Raw genomic sequence first — 22145 nt, 5'->3', positions numbered from 1 at the left:
TTGATAAAGCCATCGTAAGCACTCCGGTTGGGTGTGCCATGTGTGTATATCTGTGCCTCTGAAAAAGTGGCAGTACTACTCTATTACCCTGTGTTTTGGATGAAATAGATATGAGGTGATTCGCTAACTGAAGTAGCCTCTGAGGAAGGACAGAGGACAAAGCGTACGGAGCGAGAGGGGGAGCTAGAGCGCCGAAAGCCGAACAAGCAGAGCAGAGTGGTTCAGGACAAATAGGTACGAGTGATGTCATGTCTTTTATCTCAAGGAAACAGTCTTAGTGATCACAGGGGTTGATCTGCAAGGGTTGAGGTGTTCAGTGTGTGTGTGTGTGTGTGTGTTCATGGGAGCCGTTCACAGGGGAAGGATCTTTTACCCGTACACCTCCTCTCTTCATCTATAATTTACACAGTCAGAAATCACTGTAGACCTGAGTGACCCTGTGTTCACTGATACTCGATCCATGCAGAGACAAAGTGACGTAGGATGAGGTATTTGATTTTGCATTGCTAGTAGTATCCGACTTTACAGTATGTGTGTGCGTGCGCATATGTGTATGTGTGTCAACTCTCTTTTAGTGCCAGTAAACCAATTGAACCTTGTTGATTGATGAATATTCATCCTTGACCTCTCTTTATCTCCCTACTGCTTCTTCTGTCTCACTTTTGGTCTCTCATTAACAAATAAACACACCCTCACGCACACACACAAGCACTGCTTGTGGCCTAAACTCAAGGGCACTGTGTACTGCAGAGCGGCTGAACTCCAGTGACCTCTATCCCCTGTCCTGCGACTGGATAGAATACCAAACACTCTAATCATTTAGCAGGCTGAATATTAAACAGTCCTATCTGCAAACTCCTGTGTGTGTGTGTGTGTGTGTGTGTGTGTGTGTGTGTATCACCGTCCTAATGTATTCCGCCATCCTATTAGGCATGTACCCTGAGACCAGAACAGCAGGGGAGAGGAGAAAAGGGGTTTTTGGGTAAACGCGCCCAAATCCTCTCTCTGCTTTGCTAATTTTGCCCTTGTGTGTGTGTGTGTGTGTGTGTGTGTGTACGTGTGTGTGTGTGTGTGTGTGTGTGTGTGTATGTGTGTGTGTGTGTGTGTGTATGTGTGTGTGTGGTGGGTGGGTGGGTGTGGGTGTCCTTCAGGGGCTATAAAGACCCTCCAGGCTAATTACAAAGACAGCCACAGAACAACATCATTCAAGGCACCGGCTTTACGGGAGCTCGGTGAGCTTCCATCCACATAATAACTCTTAGGTTTTAAAAGCACTTACTTCTTAAGCTGAAAGGCATGGACACAACCTGAGCTGTTAGGCGCACGCACACACACACACACACACACACACACACGTTTGACCAGCTTCAATCCCCCTTGCACTCCAACCTAAGATGCAAACAAAAGTTGTCATGGCAACTTTCTGGGAGATCTAGCGGTCTCTGGCACACACACTCTGCCAGAAATGTAGGGCACGAAGAGGAGGAGGCACTGTAAGACAATACTAAGAGACTGAATCAGGCAAAGGTAGGACCCAGGGGTATGAACCTGAAGTAAAAAGGCATGCAATGAATGTCTCCCTCACAAAGAGATTCAATCCGCTTGACGACAGTATTGTGATCCCTGGATGGCAAAGACAAGGGAATCCTTTGCTATAGTCTTCAGGTGACATAAGAGGGTCTTTGTGCAAGAACAGGATAGGAACAGGTGTATAGAAGAGAAACACAAGCACACACTTCAGCAGTGAAGACAACGAGGCAATGGATTCACAGAGGGAGAGTCTGAAAAGGGTAAAGCAGACAGGTAGGACAGAAGACGGAAATAAAGTGGAGATGAGGCAGGCAGACAAATAGAGGCAACGTAATAAAGGAAACAGAAGCTATGGAGAGATAAGAGCAGATGGTGTGAACACGCTGCAGCCTCAGACCTTTCTCTCATCGTCCCCCAGGATAAAGTCTGACGTATTCTACTGACAGATAGAGGAGGGAAAGGAGCTATATGTCCCTCCACAGGCTCGGTCCTGCAGCCTGTCTGGCCGGCCTCCACTGTGCTCTGCAGTTAGGATTTATCCCTCCATTGCTTTGGCTCAATGTGACTGTGCTCCATTACTACACACTTAATTCCTCTGAGCCAGGATAATGTAAAATGACCCAGCTCATATGCAGGGAGAGCCCTTTGGCAAGTGTGTGGTCTGTGTGTGTGTGTGCAATTCTTATTAAAGGAATCCCGTCATTGTAAAGATATTGAATGTCTTCCATTTGGCCATTTCGCCTCGGTTGGAGCCAGAATCTGAAGGTAGGAGGTGGAAAGCTTTTGCTCAATGAATTAAAACACCTGGTCAATCATGTAGAATAGTTACAGATGAGAACTCGTTTTTTTGCTTTAGTGGTCGAATTTGTCGAAAGCTTGTTCTGTGTGTTACGGACACCTTGAACTGTATACATAAACACACACAGACACACACACAGACACACACACACACACACACACACACACACATCCAGACACGATAGAGTTGCAGGGCCATTGTGAGTGTGTTGCCTTTACGGCATTTTCTATTTCATTTTTGTTTAATTAATGGGGTTTATTTCAAGACAGTTATTGGCAACATGATTTTCCTGTTCATGGCATATTATGACGTCACTTCCGGATAATTCACTTCCGGTTTAGTCACTTCCTGTTCCGGTACTTCCGGTTAAATGGTGTCTGGTTTCACTAGCTCGGGTTAACATTTGACAGTGGACCGCATGCTCCAGAATCTGCTCGCATCCACGGGGGAGCATCGTAGAGGCAATTTCGTGAGTGCTGTAAATGTATAAAGATGCAATGTATATTTATATTTTCTACTGTGAAATGTTATATTTACGTATGTACACTGAATGTTTGTATTGTCTTTGTTTGCAGTTTTCACCAGCATGATTGAAGAAAAAGAGTTACAGTAAATGGGTGAAACTTATTACGACTCCGTCTTCATTGACTGTGGTTTAACTCGGTGTTTAGTCCAGAGTTCCAACACCCTGCACGAGAACACTACAGTGAAAAGAAAAGCATTGGATGTTTCAACGGGATCAAGATGGCCGCCAACGACAAATCGTCTGTATCCAGCACTAGGAGCAGCAAGACTGCGTCATTATCACCCAGTGTGGCTCGCGTTCGGGCTAAAGCAGAAGCTGCTAAGATTAGAGCATCATATGCTACCCAAGAAGCTAAACTGAAGATGGAAAAGGCTTCTAGGGAAGCAGATAGAGTCACAAGAGATGCTCAAATTCAGTTGGAAGCAGTAAGAATAGACACAGAGTTGGAGGTGCTGACGTTACATCGAGAAGCTGATGTGGCCATGGTGGAGGCTCAAGTGCTGGAAGACGCCGAGGGAATTCCAGTTGAAAATGGCAGATCTGAATCACAAAGGAGAAAAATTGAACGTACCAGTGAATATGTTCAATCACAAATCAATCTTCGTTCTTCCGCTCCACTCTTGTCAGTCTTACCTGTTCCATTCCAGGAAGAATCAAGTGCCAGCTATGTAACATGGTATCCACCTACAAAAGATACTGTACCACCTACCAACTACAAGCTAAAGTCCGAAGGAGCTGAGAGCGGGCATTTAGCTACACCAAACCTACCTGTCCGTGCACAGTCATATGTTCCACAGCAGATTCCTCCCTCTAGCACACCACCTCTGGCAGAGCCTTTGGCACAATATTTAGCACGACGAGACCTTGTCAATTCAGGACTGTACCAATTTGATGATAAGCCTGAGAATTACCGCGCATGGTGCTCTTCATTCGACAATGCCGTTGGCGAAGTTCACCTCACAGCATCCCAAGAATTGGACCTCATGACTAAATGGCTGGGGAAGGAATCTAGTGAACGGGTGAAACGCATACGCTCAGTGTACGTAAGCAACCCCAAACTGGCTTTACACAAGGCATGGGAGAGGCTGCGTGAGTGCTATGCCGCTCCTGAAATAATCGAGAGGTCTCTGTTCCAGCGGTTGGACGCAGTCCCCAGGATTTCAGCGAGGGATCACACCAAATTACGTGAACTTGGAGATTTGCTCATGGAAATCCAAGGCGCTAAAGAAGAAGGTTACCTCACTGGCCTGTCGTATCTGGACACATCACGTGGAGTTGGACCAATCGTGGACAAACTTCCATTTGCACTTCAGGACAAGTGGATGTCTACTGGGTCATGCTACAAGGAAGAGAACCAAGGGCGGTTCCCTCCCTTTGAGTATTTTTGCAACTTTGTGTGCCGGGAGGCGAAGAGGCGCAACGACCCTAGTTTCATGCAGCAAGGTAGCATCATAACGCCAACAAAACTAGATACATTCATTGTCAAGAATTTTAACACCAACAAACCCATCTCGGTAAACAAAATGGACGTTTCTTCGACCAATGATGACCCTAACAAGAACTGCCCATTGCACAACATGCCTCATCCACTCAAAAGATGCAGAACATTCAGAAACAAACTCCTCAACGACAGGAAGGCTTTTCTTATGGAGAAAGGAATATGTTTCAAATGCTGTTCGTCAGTCTCACACCTTGCTAAAGACTGCAAGGCCTCTATAAAGTGTTCAGAATGTGATAGCCCCTATCATGATGCAGCCATGCATCCTGGTCCGTCACCTCAAAGTTTCACTTACCTCCAAGCCCCTCCACCATCACAAGAGAACGGCGGGGAGGGAGAAGATCATTCTAACATGGCCGATGTTAGAACAAACTGCACGGAAGTGTGCGGTGCAGGTCAGTGAAGCCGCTCATGTGCAAAGATCTGCCTCGCAAAGATATATCCAAAGGGTTCCAAGGACATGGCTGTGAAAGCCTATGTAATTATAGATGACCAGAGTAACCGCTCACTAGCTAGACCGGAGTTCTTCAAACTTTTTAGTGTGGAGAGCAAACCAATCTCGTACTACCTCAGAACTTGCTCTGGCATCGTTGAAACATCTGGCAAGAAGGCAGAAGGATTCCAGATTGAGTCGCTGGACGGAAAGGTTCTCATCGCTCTCCCACCTCTCATGGAGTGTCATGAAATATTGAACAATCGGTCTGAGATTCCGACGCCAAGCGCTGTTCTCCACCAGCCTCATCTCCATCACATTGCCAAGCATATCCCGCAACTGGATCCAGAGGCACAAATACTTCTGCTACTCGGAAGAGATGTCCTTCGAGCACACAAGGTCAGGCAACAAGTCAACGGACCACATAACGCCCCCTTTGCTCAACGACTGGACCTGGGTTGGGTAGTAATTGGAGAGGTGTGCCTGGGTAATGCACATAAGCCGACAGTCAACACGTTCAAAACCAACGTGCTAGACAATGGTCATCATTCAATCCTTCAACCCTGCACAAACTTCATGCATGTCAAGGAGACACAGTACAGTGCTAACCAGCCTGACAAGACAACAAAGAGGATGCTGGGTGAGACGGTGTTCAATCGAACTGAACGTGACAACAAACTGGCTCCATCAATAGAAGACCTTATCTTTTTAAAAATAATGGACACAGACGTCTACAGAGACAACACTAACACTTGGGTCGCCCCACTGCCATTTAAAGAACCACGCAAGGTTCTGCTGAACAACAGGGTGCAGGTAGTCAACCGGTTCGCATCCCTACAACGAACCTTGAGAAGGAGACCTGAGATGCAGGAGCAGTATGTGGCATTCATGGAGAAAATCTTTGCTAATGGACATGCCGAGATAGCACCGCTACTGAGAGAAGATGAGGAGTGCTGGTACCTCCCAACGTTTGGGGTCTACCACCCACAAAAACCCAATCAGATCAGGGTTGTCTTCGACTCCAGCGCACAGTATCGTGGCGTCTCCCTCAACGACGTGCTGCTCACTGGTCCCGATCTCAACAACTCCCTTCTTGGTGTCTTGCTACGCTTCCGGAAAGAGAAGGTTGCAATTATTGCTGACTTCCAGCAGATGTTTCATTGTTTCTTTGTGCATGAAGACCACCGCAACTTTCTGCGTTTTTTGTGGCACAAGGACAATGACATTAATAAGGAAGTTATCGAGTACCAGATGAAGGTTCATGTATTTGGCAATGCGCCATCTCCTGCTGTGGCTATCTATGGGCTGCGAAGAGCTATCAGAGAAGGAACAAAGGAGCATGGTGATGATACTGTTAAGTTCGTGGAAAGGAACTTTTATGTGGACGATGGCTTGGTTTCCCTACCAACTGAAGCGGAGGCAATTGATTTGCTTCAACGAACGCAGACATCCCTTGCAGAATCAAACCTCCGCTTACACAAGTTTGTATCAAACCGTCAGGCAGTTGTAGAGGCCTTCCCACCCGAAGATTGCGCCTCAGTAGTCAAGGACCTAGATCTGAGCGGAGAAACAACACCCACACAACGGAGCCTGGGTCTGCTCTGGGAGATCAGGACTGACACATTCACCTACTCTGCGTCAACTACAATCAAACCCTTTACCCGACGTGGAGTTCTCTCCACGGTCAACAGTATTTTTGATCCCCTGGGTCTGCTGGCACCTGTCACGATCCAGGGAAGAGCCCTCCTCCGGAAACACACTTCAGAACTGTCCGACTGGGACATGCCGCTCCCAGAAGACAAGCAAAGCGGATGGGAATCCTGGAGAGATTCACTCCAGGACCTAAAACAGCTCCATGTTCCTCGAACATACACAGTGATCTCACCCACTAAGGCAGTGCACAAAGAGTTGTGTTCAATGTTCCTTCAGCAAAACATTCGACTGACGCATGAAGTGCTTTGCACACTAATGGCAGAGGTCACAGCCATCATTAATGCACGACCTCTCGTACCTGTGTCTACGGATCCTGACGCCCCCTTCATACTCTCGCCGTCAATGCTCCTTACACAAAAGACAGGAGTTCCACCTCCACTTGGAGACTTCTCGGACATGGACCTGTACACAAAGCAGTGGAGACAAGTCCAGGCTCTTGCCAACCAGTTTTGGACCCGTTGGAGCCGTGAATACTTACCTTCCTTACAACACAGACAGAAATGGACATTGGCCCGTAGAAACCTTCAAATTGGAGATCTCGTTCTGCTTAGGGACAAGCAAAATTGCCGCAATTGCTGGCCTATGGCAAGGATTATCGCCACGTTCCCTGGAAAGGATGGACATATAAGAAAGGTTGAGGTGAAGACAACTGAGCAAGGCACTATGAAGACCTTTCTTAGACCAATTGCGGAGATTGTTCTACTTCTACCCAAGGACTGATCAAGAATGGAATGTTTCTCTATGCTGCAAGTTGTAGTGACCTCACAAAGGTCATGCGGGGAGTGTGTTGCCTTTACGGCATTTTCTATTTCATTTTTGTTTAATTAATGGGGTTTATTTCAAGACAGTTATTGGCAACATGATTTTCCTGTTCATGGCATATTATGACGTCACTTCCGGATAATTCACTTCCGGTTTAGTCACTTCCGGTTCCGGTACTTCCGGTTAAATGGTGTCTGGTTTCACTAGCTCGGGTTAACATTTGACAGTGGACCGCATGCTCCAGAATCTGCTCGCATCCACGGGGGAGCATCGTAGAGGCAATTTCGTGAGTGCTGTAAATGTATAAAGATGCAATGTATATTTATATTTTCTACTGTGAAATGTTATATTTACGTATGTACACTGAATGTTTGTATTGTCTTTGTTTGCAGTTTTCACCAGCATGATTGAAGAAAAAGAGTTACAGTAAATGGGTGAAACTTATTACGACTCCGTCTTCATTGACTGTGGTTTAACTCGGTGTTTAGTCCAGAGTTCCAACACCCTGCACGAGAACACTACAGTGAGCATGCGCACATTACGTGTGTGTCCAATTTACGCATGCATAATTAAGCCTACAGGTGTCCATACTTGAGAGAGACAGAAAGAGTTTGAAGGCATTTGCAGTATCAAAGGACGTAACCAAAATGGAGTCCTCCAGCTTTAAATCTCAAAATGATGACTGATATAACATATTAAACACAGTAAAGTGGCTGACTATGCCTCCCCAAAGAACCATGGGAAATCAATGATTAAGCTTGACCAAGTACAAACATGCATGCATCATATTTCTCACTCTCATTCAGCATTAATGTGACTGATGGTGTAAATTGTCCTGTACATATAAGTCTTTCTACAGGGACACATGAGGTCAGGTTGCGATTCAAGTTAATGATATTTCCTGCCTCACATATGAAAGTTAACACACAGAAAAGTTTAAACCTCTGTTCGGTGAACATGTGGCCACGCTGCTAGAGGATATCACATCTATACAAACAAGAGGATCTGGGAGTCCCTGAAAAGGATTTCCTCAGATATTCACTAGATTCCCCTAGTAATCCTTTGGGATTACCATTCAATACTCAGGCCCTAACCTCTGAACTTAAAACATCATAAGCCCTTATATCCCCATCACTAATACCACAGTTAAACTTATCACTTCAATGAATACAGGAGGACCACCTCCAAAAACCTAACATCGTGTCCGCTCTGGCCACTCAGTCGTGACTCTCTGGCCACAACTCAGACACACTTAGAGGATTTAGAGGGATACTAGCCAGATGTCTCAAGTAGGCCGCTCAACCATTGCCCAATAAATCACCAGCAAGATATCGTAAACTGTGTGTTTCATCATGTTTAACATCTGAATAGTCTCCAACGTGGCAGCCGATATCTGGGAAAGTGTTCATATCCAGCAATCCTTTGAAATGGAATCAAAAACACTGTCAGTAAGTCTTACATCGTGAAGATTTTTGTGAGTCATGTGATTTCCCTTGTAGCTTTACTAAATGCCAAAGCAGGAATACCATCCTGATTTTATTCAATGATGTGCCTATTATGTCAGAGAATCATAGTTCCTTTGGGAAGACCGTGTGGTACGCTTGTGAACATGCAAACGCCTTTAATTAATCAAGCGAGTGTCCGTCCTATCAAGGAGTGTGCCATATTCACACATTACCAGAGAAATTAGATTCCAGCTTGGCTAAGAAGCTTATGGTGCACAGCAACTAATAACTAATGGCACATGCGGGAGGAGGGGTGTCATGCTTTAAATGTTTAACATGTAACAAGCCTGCAAATAACTCGTCATACACATCTATATCAAACTGAATATGAATTACATGATTTATGATTTAAAGAGTGGTGAAAAAAAATTGTTTCCCATTATTGAACTGTTAATGAATCTCCACAGGAACCTTTTTCTTAAATTCAGACATCAACAAGTCTGGCCCCCTTTTCCTTTTTCTCTTTCACACACATTTACACTCACGCACTTGGTATTTGATAAACCTGGGAATGGAGCAGTGGAAATATTTTCCAGACCAACTATGCAAATAAGACCGTATCCCCAGGGAGACACTGTAAACTGCTTCAACCACCAACAGAATCTACAGAGGGGTATTTGTGTGTTTGTGAGTGTGTGTCTATGCAGAGATATCAAAACACAAACATGCCTCCGGTTAGTTGCAAACTAATTAGAAAATTAAAAAAATAAACAAAGCTTTGGAAAAATTTGAATCAAAGTCCGTTCTGGCCCTCAAACCCTCCAGTCACCAAACGTCTCTCTGTCGGTTCTGGGAAAATATTTTCTCACATACAGATCCTGACTTTGGCAATGAGTACAAAGATGGCTGCCAGACAGGAATAGTGATCCAAATTCTTCAGTAGAAGTCACAAGTTCAACTTCAACCTCCGTCCAATAATGTCTTGGCTGGAAAAAAAGGAACAAAGGAAAAAGGCTGGGAATACAGAGATTTCCCATTCTGGATATGTGCCTTGTCTGTCATAAGTCTTGTTATTGACATCTGCTTCAGTGGAATAAGAGAACAAATGGATGATGTATTGAACATGAGAGCAGAGCGACTTAACAACCTGAACTGAGTACAATCATGCCCTGATCCAGGGGAGCTGCTGTCACTCATTGTGGACTTCTCTTCCAAGGAAACCATTTGCTTGAAAACACCACGTCGTCCACCGCTTATCAGACCACAAACTAAAGATGTAACAGAATAGACACAAATGATCCAGCTCCTAGACGGAGGGGGCGGGTTCTGTATCTTGGTTATTTTAGACTTGAGCTGCAGTGTCTCTGCTTCGCATTTGATGGACTGGGACTCGTCGGTGGGAAAGGAATTTGATCAGTGACAGGGCTATTCTCACAGGAAACAGGACCAGATGAGCTCAGAGGCCAGGTTTTTCTTTCCAAGCTAGCAGAGCAGTGATGCCTAATTAATATGTATGACAGATGTGACATAATGCAAGATTTTAAATATGTATAAAACTTTACAGTGGGATCGCGTTGCTAGGAAACAGCTTGGATCTAAGTACATTTGACACAGAGGAGAACTAGCTTCCTGCCAGCGACTGATATTAGCAAGCACGGTAACAGGAAATAAACGTGGTCTATCTAGGATACAAGGATGTTGAACACACTCAGCATGAGTTTTGCTTGACAAGATGTCACTTCACATTCTTAAGAACAAAATGCAAGTCTTGTGAGTTGCAGGACTGTGATGATTACAGGTAAATAAGTCCAACCACCTGTATTTACTATAGTTTTTAACCCTGCTTCTTCCTCACGCAGGATATCCTTCCTTTGGGATGGTGTCGGGTGAAAAGAAGGGGGGAGCTGGCAGGAAAAAAATTAGATCAATGCGACTGGAAAGCAAGTTAAGAAAATGACACACTGCGAGAATTACCCATGAGATACTGTCTAACACAGCACAGCAGAGCACTGCCCTCACACGCCTGGCAGTACTAACTCTGTTTAAAGGGTCATACCACCAGAGAGAGAGAAATGTGTGACTGGAGGCTGTTGAGTCAATATTACTAAGTCTGATGTATGAAAGTGTGAACACGCCACTGCGATCTCTCATGAGAGGAATACGTGTCTGTGTGAGCAAACAACACTTCACAAATGTTGCAGTCTGCTGGTTACTGTAAGGCCACAGCTCAATCACACAGGCTGCTGCTCCATGTAACATGCAGAGCACCAAATGATCACCTCAACGTATGTGTCGACCACTGGAGCACAGGAACATATCTGGGCTGGTGTCCTGATTGAGTATTTATGACTAATGGTGATGTAGGATTTTTTAATTTAAGTAGGAAAAACAGTGTCAGAGAGGAAAAAGAGAGATAAGGAAACAGGTTTAGGTTGGAGCACTGGAGTGGAAATGTGTTTTCATTTCAAGATGAGAGAAGAAAGTGCAAAAGGAGTAAGTGAGAACAGGTTTATAAAATAAAAATACTGTTAAATCCTCTCTCTCCCTGTGTGTGTGAGGCTGGGTTTCTCATTAACAATTATAGAGGAAGCCAGGCAGAGAGGCAGTGCAGTGAGCCAGGGATATCCCCATCCTGCAGCCTGACACACTGACCCCTCCTCCGCTATTAACAGCTCCACCTTGGACCGTACCACTTCATCAGGCAAGAGGAAGATGTTGTTTGTAACAAGTCATAGCACTCGTCCAGAGGATGTTTGGGAAAGTTAAAACACCTCTGTTTGAAATGTGTTTTAGCGTGGCCTCTTTCAGACGTTTGTGCGACTCTAAACCAGGAGGGGGTGTTAAGGATGCGTTTGTCTTAGGGAGGTCTGGTATGTTATTTCAGTTTCCTCTGATTGTGTGGCCCTCCCTGAGGATGCTTAAACTTGGAAGCCAGTTCATTCCCCTCTTGAGAATGAAGTAATCAGAGCAACAGGACAGGAAAAGGCACATGATGTGTGTGTGTGTGTGGTATTTAAGTTACCCCACTGATTCTGTAGGGTGATTTTGTGCTATGCAGTACAGTGTGTGCTTTTTGGTATGTAGCAAGAAGCCCGACGAGTCTCTCTCTGTGAGCCGGTTGGGTTTGTCCCGGTAGTGCCAGCTGCAAACAGGGCAGGTGAGACGCCTGGGGATTACTAATGGCTCCATGAAAGGCCTGAGTACCGAATCAGACATGGTGAAGAGAATACTGATCAACCGTTTTGCTGAATCACATGTAGACAACCCCAAGGCCCAAAAGACACAGTTCATTTTGATAAAACAATAAAAATAATTAATTACCCTGTGAAACTGTTCTTTTGAAGCACACAGACACATTTAGTGTGTCACTAGAGTTAGATTAAACGTGGATGCCGATGGAGGCTTTGGGACCGACCAGACAGCCCATAAAACGTGTGTTGTGTGTGAAAGTATCCTCCTTTCACATATCCATAGAAACACAGCGTAGCAGCTTAGTTACTGACTCCTTTATAGTGACCTTATCAACACAACTTCCTGTTAAGGATCTGCATCCTGAGGACAACAACTACTTCAAAGGAACACTCTGCACAAGGACAACAACGTAAAACACTGAACTTGGCAGGACAACTCTCCACATGCACGTGTGTTTTTTAAAACTATGTCAGTGTATATATGCGTCCCATTTAACTGGCAGGAACACAGCCACTACATCTAACCCAGTTCTGTCCTCCAAGCTTAAAGAAACAAATCGGTCATGTTTAACCCGGCCCCCGTCTCTGGCCTCGGTCTATCGCCTGAAGGACATACCTGGCCTGCAGCACATCATCTGTTCCCTCCATGCTCTCTCCTTTGGTCCCAAGCCTTGATACATGTGTGGAATCATTCATTCATAACCGTTTCCGATACTCAATATGCTTCTCCACAGGTGGCAAATCTTGAAGGCAATAGGTGATCGCAAATGTAATCATACTTCTAAATTAAATTTGCAATAAATCCCCGGTGCCTGTTTAAATGCTAAGCACATGCATATCTCGTTGATGTTTTTTTTGTTGTGTATGTGAGGAGCAGCCTACCTGGTAGAGTGGCCTTGAAACACACCTGTGTGTGTGTAAGAGATGCATGGGTGCAGGAAGCTTCCTGGCATGCACACGAAGGCGCCGGAGGGCTGTCGAGGTGAGAGTCCACAGCAGACCCTGCCGAGTACAGACTGCCTCGTCTAGGCCCATCAAGACTGCCTCCATTACGTCCCTGACTACAAGCTCTCTCTGATGAGAGCCACAACTCCAGAGGTATGTACAGTATAGCAGTATGATTTGATATCAATGAGATATCCCCAGGTATCACATTCAACTTTATTTGCACAGGTGAGCCATGACAGGTAAAATCCACAAAGGCCCATGGAAAGATAACAAATTAGCCTTTATTGTCCTCTTGATAGCACTAAGATCGAGCAGATAATAAGTGGCTCATCTCCAGAGGTAAGCCTGGCAGGATAGTCTCCTCTCCTGCCTCTGTCCCGCTCTGTCCTCTCAGTCCCTCTGGGATTCAGCGGTCCGATGTCTCCTGAAGGTCAAACCCTGCTGGTCCTTCTGTCCCAGTCCCACACAGCCAGTGGTCCCCGCTGACTCTTTCCTCTCTCTTTTCTTGTCACTGAAGCGGCGCACCCTCCGTCCGTTGGTCTGTACGCCACAAACACAAACATTCCCACTCAGGAAATGCAGCTGGTCTTTTAGTCTCCCTGAATGGTGGTTGTTTTTTAAAGTGATACGCACTCTCATACTGCAGCTCACATGCAGAGCAACCAGTCCAGTGCCGGAGAGGAGAACAGAAGACAGCACGCTCTCTTACTGTCTCACTTTTCAAGGAGGCGTCACACCTCCTCACACACCTGGACAGACTGGACACTTTCAGGCTCAAAGAAGAAAACCGCCAATCATGGTCATACTCACAAGAAATCCTGATATGTGGTCTCCAAATGCTACTTTATAACCGCACTGGGTTTAAAAGGAGACATTTTTTCCTCTGAACCAGCTTTTCCAGGCTGGAGAACCCTGACCTGACCTGTCCTCCAAAGAATCCAAGAAGACACAACTTATCTGCTACTCTCTACAAACATTATCCATGCACATAATGTGCAAGGCATTTAAATATAATTTATTACATCCAACGTGTTTATTTGAGATAGAAATTCATGATGAAGCTTGTGCAACAATGGCCACATGGAGGCAATACAACCCCCACATACAACCTGTGCCAAGCCTACAGTGTGTGAGTTTATCCTTGCCAATCCTTGGCTTAACAGCACTGCTAAAACATTACATCTTACATGATCAATGTTCTCGCTGTTGTATGTGATATCGAACACAAGCACCCACTTGTTCTATCCAGCAGCCATTTTTGATCTTCTGGGTCACTAAGGATTTCTTAAATGTCAAGTCTAGACATTTACAAAGAAGAAAAGCTCAAATACCCGATGGTTTTATACAGCCAAACTGATTGACTTCTTTCCACTTTCCTCAGAAAGCCTTGATCAATAGAAAATCCAATAGCTCTGTGCTGTACAGTAATTCTCTGCCTTCCAACCAAACCCAATCTGACTGTCGGTGGATTAAATGGTCTTTCGTAGCCCTCTCTGATTCATTGAGGGGTTTATTGATACAAGAGGTGACTCCTCTACTGCTGAGATGGTGTGAGGGTGTGTGAGTGTGTGTGTGCATACACATTGTTGCATGATGCTCATACCATTTGTTTGTTACTGAATGTCACATGAACATGAGTAAATGACCGCCAATATAGTGCACAAAATAAATATTTATATATTTTTTTCTTTTCTTCTCTGGCTGTATGTGCCACTTTCTGTTCGACTATATTTCCCAAAGATGTAATGGATTTCAGAAGGCTCATTCCACAAAAATCCTAATCCTAACCCTTACCCTTACCCTGATAATGCAATACGCTTGCATCTTTTAAAATGTGCTTATTTTCACCAACCACTTGCTCCAAGATCCCTTGTTCCCTTCATTTCCCTTCTCTCCGTCTCAGGGCCCCACATTGCTTTCTCAATGGTGTCTTGAGAAACCCATGAGGAATGTGTGGCATTGCTATAGTGTGAATTTTCCAAAATGCCTGAGCTATACACATTCACCTCTCCGCCACTGCAATTTATGAGGGGTGTACATATTTGTTGTGGAAGACAGGGAGGCGGGAGGTTAGGGATGACAGTGCACTGTTCCCATGATTCTGTGTGTGTGCGCAATGTACCGCTGAATCCTGGGAAAGGTCACACAGGCCCTGTGATGTAAACAGTCGGCACCAGAGTGTCAGCTGGCCGGCTGTTACCATAGTAAGACAGAGATAAAAAGACACTATCTGCCGAGTGATGGAGAGTCAAACAGCAGGATAATGTATATGCTATGTAATTCTTTCTCACATGCATTCATCCACATTTTGATGATAAATAAGCTTCAAACCTGTCAAGAAAAGGAGTCAAACTTTCTCTGCTCCATCTGCTGCTATTCTTTAACTTTATTCTTCTTCTTCCTCCTCCTCTCTCTCTCTCTCTCTCCCTCTTTCATCTCTCCCTATCTCTCAATCTTTTTCCTGCTCTCTGATTTCCACTCAGGCGTGTTATATTAGAGTGCAAGCAAGTAAGTCAGAGCAAGAGAGAGAGAGAGAGAGAGAGAGAGAGAGAGAGAGAAATAGAGAGCGAGAGAGAGAGCAGTGGAGGGAAATAGGTCACAGACACTATAAATTCAGGAGAACAATCTCAACTGAGGCACTATGGCACACAAATTCACAAAAAAAACATAGTGTACAAGACAGGAGAAAGTGCATGTGACACACAGGAAAAGCTGTACAGGTTTACTACTGCCAATAGACAGCTGGCTGCAGCAGACTTCATTTTCTTATCGGCTCATTTGCAACACAACCACACACACACACACACACACACACACACACACGCACACACACACACACACACTATCACAGTGACGGAGATTCTAAGTGGCATACATGTATAGACCCAGTCTGAAATTCAATTCAGATCAGTCTAGTTTAATGTGATTGCATTACAGGTGCAAGCAGGAAAATCAATAGCAAAACGTTACGTGGCTCGAGAGGGAGATGAAAGCAAGGAGCTTCTTTATGTCTACGTGTGTGAGAATGTGCATGAGCTTCGGTTTTATGTGTGCTTGGAATAATTAAAAATACAGATCATTGTGCATGAATGCAATGAGAAACCCCCACGATGACACAAACCCTTTGAAGTATCAGGACTAGTTAGTCTCTTAAGTATAGAAGTTGACCTAGTTCATGTGTTATATGCTGTAATATGTTATACACACATGCACCAAGGACTCAAGAAAACACGCACACACTCTAAAAGCTAATCATTCTCTCCACTTTGCCTGGCAGATAAATATTAATGAGGATTACTACATTACTGCAGTACACCCACGGGAAAACAAGAGACTGCACCTCTCTCACTCTTACTCTCTTTCTAACCCTTTCCCGCTCTGTTTCTTTGACACACACACACACACACACACACACATGCACACAAATACACGGAAAACACACACACACAAACTATGAATCAACCCCTTCATGTGAGTGAGACAGTGCCCTCGTTCTCATTGAGTCATGTTATCTCTGTCTAACAAAGGGAACCGATTGTGCTGGGATATTTAAGGAACATTTCGGGGTCTCCACATCCTGTTTTGGGGGAAGATGGAATCCAACAGACTTCTTCCCATCATCTTTTTTTCCTTTTTATCGTCCCTAGTTCTCTCTCTCTCTCTCTCTCTAAAGGATTCCAGACATTCATTTCTGAGAATACTAAAGCAGAGACGATGAAGAAATCCTTCTGAACTCTGCATCCACTGGGGATGTCTTGGCAGAGGACAGAGGCATCCACTCTCAACAGCTACCCTGCTAGCAAACTGTCTCCATAGAGAAACGGCTCACTGCCTTCAGCCTTCACTCAGTCAATAGGCGATCATCTCCTCATTGTTTGATCATGCTCTGTTCAGATTTACTTTGAACTTGTACGCAGCTGTGCTGTATATGTCTATAGGTTGTTTTTGGATGGGGCATAAAAGACAGAAGAAAAAAATCACAGCAGAGAGAAAGAGGCCGGGTGGAGAGGAGGGTGGGAGTCTCCCTTGTGCTCCCCCCTTTCCTCCTTTGCTCAAAAACATTCTTCCTTCTGAGCTGCCTTGGGGAGAAAAGGGGGGGTCCCCTTTCATGCCGAATAGGGTGTGGTGCAAGAGGGGCCTTCAGGAGTCTTTAGCTCCAGCTACTATTCCCACATCTTTCTTTCTTCCCCTCTTTTCCCCTCTTTGTCTCTTTAATTGGACTGACTGACCACAGCTCTCTCACCTACAGTCCTGGGGGCAGATTGATAACCCGGGAATCAATACTGTAGCGAGGCAGAGCAGAGCTGTGGGGGCCAAAACCCAAACCTCAGAACGGATATGTGCTAACAGAGGGATAATAAAAAGGAAAGTAATGAGCAACTAATTTTTAATGTTGTTCCTTTGCTGTCCACATCAACTTTGCAGCTGCTTAAATGAATCCCGACTCTAACGTCCAGACAATTAGATCATTCTGATGAGAAACAAACAGAGTGTCAACCTGACCCACACAATGCCAGTCCAGGCCTGACCATCTCTGTGATTGGTGCAGACCAGATGTTTAAAGGTAACGAGGATCGATCCGTATTCCTGCCTCCCCTTCTAGCTCTGAAACCCATTGTGGTAAATTACAGTCTTGCTTTTGTGTTTGCGCTCCTATTCCACTCATGAATGTGTGTGTTTTGAACATGTGCATGTGTGTAAGTCTTTATCTATGTGTGCGTCTTCTCTGATCCACCCCTCCCACCTTACAACCCTCGCTCCCCCACGGTGCCCCTGACAACAACATGTTTCCTTGGAGAGTGATTCAGCCTCCTTAAATCTGAAATGTGTCACACACACACATGCACACAAACACACACGCATGTCTCGCTCTTTCTCGTGCCCTATCTTCTTTGTTTGTTTTTGTTTTTGTTCTTAATTTTACAGAAAAGAGCTGAGCAGCTTAACACAATATCAGGATAACAAAGGCTGAGGATAATCCTAATTCAAGCTGCTCACCAGGGTAATCTAAACAGTATACATCCCCGAAAAGAAGAGCTGTTTTCAACTGTCAACACCAAATAGCCATTTATCATCCTCATCTTATACTGTAAACACCCAGTGTTTTGCTGGGATAAGTCCTTCTATCCCAGTTTGCCCATGCTGATACATTTCTTCATGTGTTGCCACTTACTCTTAATAACCTCAAAACTGCTGTAATGAAAGCCATGCAAGTGCAAGAACAAGGGGGAATGAGGGGGAAAGAAGCACGACTAGCCGAGATATGAAGACAGGCTTCTGAGCCACAATGACAAGGAGTAACAGGAGAGAAAGAGGTATAGAAAAGAAAGTGATTTATAGAGAAGATGGGAGTAATCGAGTCTGCCTCCTCTTATTGTTCTGGGGTTAACGGGTCTTGTTTTGTTCAGATGTGTCATAGCTATTGTCTGTGAACAAAGATGGTCTATGTTCTCCTTGTAGATATTACTCAATTAACTGTGATGGAAACCCACATCCATCAGAAACAACTGACACGGACGTGAAGCGATTCATCAGCATTAGATGACTGACAGGGAACAGATGAGAAAGTGGTCCGCCTTTTTCACACCGCAATCTGGAAGGTGAAAATCAATCTGGACGATCCATTTTAAGGAATATCTTTTAAACAAGTTAACTAATGCTAAGTCCTGGAGAGGAAGTGTTTAGCCGTTGGCATTGTGCACTTGCAAACCTCTGCATGTTCACTGGGAATACTGAGGGATATGAAAAATTTAGCTACCAAGTGTGCAAAGCGCTTTTAGCTGGAACTGAGGCTGCAGCAATACACATTTCCACAACAACATCCCACTCGTCTCAGTCTGCTGCCTATAGATACAGATTTTGTCAATATTGTGTCTGTCTGCTGTTACCCCTATATGCAGTTCACACAGTTGCATAAGGCGGAGATTTGACAATAACACAATAAGTTATCTAACATGACAAGTCAGAGCAGGACAAAGCTGCAGCTGTGTAGTGAAAGTATTTCAGAGGCTCAGCCAGGACATAGGCAAAGTCACAACCCAAGAGACAGTCAACCTTTATAGAGGCTCAAGGGTAGAAATGGTAGATTACTCAGCTTTGTTCACCTGAGAGGTATCACTCATGTCGTCTTTGACAATTTATTGCACACCTCCCTGCTTGTGTGGTTTGTTGGATTTTGACATTCTGACACATTGACTGCCTTACCGAGCAAGCACACCCGCACAACAGTACAATAATGCGAGTGAGCGTATGTAAATCACAACAAGTAATCCCCCTTTGGTCCATCTGCACACAGCTGACTGCGAAAAGAATGGGAGGAAGAGAAATGGAGTGCAATCAGGACAGAGAGAGAGAGAGAGAGAGAGACCTCCCTCCTTTCCTGTGTGTGAAAATCAGCTTTTCCCATTAATTAAGGTAATTTAAATAACTGTGTGTGTGTGAACAGGCACCAGCCAATCAACCATTAGCAACTACTTCTCTGAAAAAGGACAGCAACTATTCAGTTTCTTCCAATCAAGCAGAATTGCTACAGCCAGCCAGTTAGATCAGTCAATCAGTTTCCCAGCCACTGCAGCATTAATGACACACAATCTGAACTCTTTGAATTATGAGACCTGAACACATCAGAACAAATTCTAACTGATATTGTCTGAGACCTCTCAAGTTGCTTACATCAGTGCAACTTGACTACAGAAGCAAATGCACCAGGTTGGGTTTTCTGTGAGAGGTGATGTAAAGGTTACAACAGTTATTTTTGTGTTGGAGCAGGGTGGGAATATGTATGGGCTTATTAACGTGAAAGCTGTTCACATCCAATGTATAGAAGCCATACTGTAATTTACGATAGCATGGGCACAGTATGTGTGTGCTTGTGTGTATAACTCTCTGGGTACACGCTAAATCAAAGAGAACTAAGAGCGTTTCTCAGAAGTCACATGCACTTGGAGAGGCGTGTTCATGAAACTGAAGTCACATTACATCAACTGGGAAGACTACGATTTTTTTAAAAGGGAGAAGAAATTAAATTTTATATGATCCTATAAGCACCTCATGATTTTGGGAAAGCAGATTGGATGAGCCCGTAAGCCCAGCTCGCTCATCACCTGTACACACACTCTGCTGGAATCTGATTTACTTAATACCAGGTAGTTACAACATGAAAGAGGGCTGACGTGCGTTACAGAACTAAGGCAACGGGGAACCACGCACACAAACACTCACAGCTGCATACTTTATTCACACACATGCAAGCATCTCAAGGTGTAAACAACTTTGTGGAAGAGCAGGTGAATCACCTGGCAGGTTTCAGCCTGTCCTTACATACAGGTTACCTTTTCAACACACATTCCACGTCTTAAGCATATAGCTGGAACACTATTATCTTCTCCCTTCATTGGACACACACCAGATTTACACAAACACATAAACACTGAAGCCTCTGATCCCTGGCAGACAGACTGATACCCAGTGCGTGTGAAAAGCCCCGGCGGGACAGGATCCAGCACTTTAAATCACGCTGAAGGCAAGACTTCATGTGGCTTTGCTTGATGAACGGAAGCTCACTCATGGCTCAAGTTAGTTATATTGCATTAACAGTGACGGGCAAACAAGCTGCACTCAAACACATGCTCTCCCACAGTGGGACTTCCCTGTAACCTTGAACACCGAGGACTGCAGTGGAATACATTATCAGTGGCAGAGACAGACTGAGCTCCGGAGAGATTGGCAGACTCAGACTGACAGGAGGAGAAGCACACAGAAGTATTGTCCACTGTGGAGATTAAAAGCTTTGCTCTTGACTTGCCTTCCACCAATTCAAATCTAATACCCTGTCCTGGATTAGCTAAGAAGTCCCACCGACACACACAACCGCGCAGCAAGAAAGGTCTCCAACAGGAGGGACAGGAGCAGTCAGAGAAGGAGGGAGAAAGTGAGAAGGTCGGAATGGAGGCAATCTTGTGTCTTACCCTCTCTCCACTGTTCCTCCGCAGAGTCCCCACCGGCAACTTAAGCATCAGCCGGCGGGTTCTCCCGGGCGTCACTGCTCCCTGGACCACCATAGTACGCTCCAGAGTGTGTGTGTCCGTGGGCGTGCGAGCATGTGTGCGAGATTGGGAAGTGGGTGTCCTCGCCGTCCCGTCCAGCCTGGCAGCCGGGGTTCACACGAGCTTGGCGCGCGCGTGTGCGTGTATGAGGAAAGAAGTGTGTGTTGTAAGTGTGTGTGTGTGTGTGTGTGTGTGTGCGCGTGTGTGTGTGTGTGTGTGTGTGTGGCAGTATAGCAACCCCACACTAGTCCTATGTGCCTGTCTCTGCTTCTCTTAGTCTTAAAACACTTCCCATCCTGCTCTGCTCAGCTACGCTCCACTCTGCTGCTCAGGAGGGAACGAGTGTGTGAGTTGGAGAGGGCGCGCGCTTTGTCTCCTCTCTCTTCTCCAGCTCTGGCAGCCCCCCCCCCCCCCCCCCCCCCCCCTGCCTCCCATACTCACTTCCTTCAGTTGGGGGTTTAACCAGGTCACTGGATTAATGTGACGTTACGGCGGTTATTAGCATACGCGCTCGTGTCACGTGATCCAATAATAATTGTGTATGAGCATATATACCCCCACCATCCACACGCACACACACACACGCACACACACACACACACACACACACATGTTCAGCCCCTACAGGGGATCACGTGGGGAACCTCAAAAGGAATATGGGATGTTTTGCCATCTGGTCGGGAGATTATCTTTGAATCCCTACATCCAGCTTTCTCTGCCTGCACTGTCTGGACAAGGGCACAAGAGGGGAACACACACACATGTACACGTCCTTGCAGTCAAGCACACATGATGCTCATGCATGCAAATATTGATCATCCTATCACTTGGTGCATCATCTGAAAGTACAGAAGTGTGGAAATTGGCCTGATTCTTTCCCCCCCTCAGAGCTGAGGCAGTCGAAGCTCCATCAAAGATCTTTTATCATGAAGGCTGCAGCAACGGATCTGCTTCCACCACGGTGGTCTTTACATGTCCATTAAATCTATTGGACTCATGAGTTACAGCTGCACCAAGTGACTTACTGTCATATTCTCATCATCACTCACCGCTGAGCTCTGTTTGCCTCTACACATCAATACTGGACCGTCAGCTGATCAACTTAAGTGTATCAACACACATATGCACACATACACACACACACACACACACACACACACACACACATGTACAGTAGGTTAATGCATTTACAGTTAACATCCTGCATGGGCTAGCTAGCTATATTAAGCCAACAGCGCTGTATTATAACCAGTGT

At 45.2% G+C, this 22145-nt stretch overlaps 1 protein-coding gene across 4 annotated transcripts in view; it reads right to left on the bottom strand.

Moving 5' to 3' along the window:
* Nucleotides 1–21112, bottom strand: part of frmd4a (FERM domain containing 4A) — a 59373-nt gene extending 38261 nt beyond the window's left edge. For 2 of the 4 annotated variants that reach the window (XM_034534770.1, XM_034534771.1), the window contains exon 1: nt 12780–12947. In XM_034534770.1, the coding sequence (XP_034390661.1) occupies nt 12780–12947 (168 nt within the window). Of the gene's footprint in view, nt 1–12779; nt 12948–20812 lie in introns of those variants that run through there. The other 2 variants (XM_034534774.1, XM_034534773.1) reach the window with 2 other exon arrangements.
* Between the last annotated feature and the right edge of the window lie 1033 nt (nt 21113–22145).

This window comes from Cyclopterus lumpus, chromosome 6, assembly GCF_009769545.1.
Source record: "Cyclopterus lumpus isolate fCycLum1 chromosome 6, fCycLum1.pri, whole genome shotgun sequence".
Lineage (NCBI taxonomy): Eukaryota > Metazoa > Chordata > Actinopteri > Perciformes > Cyclopteridae > Cyclopterus > Cyclopterus lumpus.
This window is presented reverse-complemented; position numbering and strand designations above follow the sequence as displayed.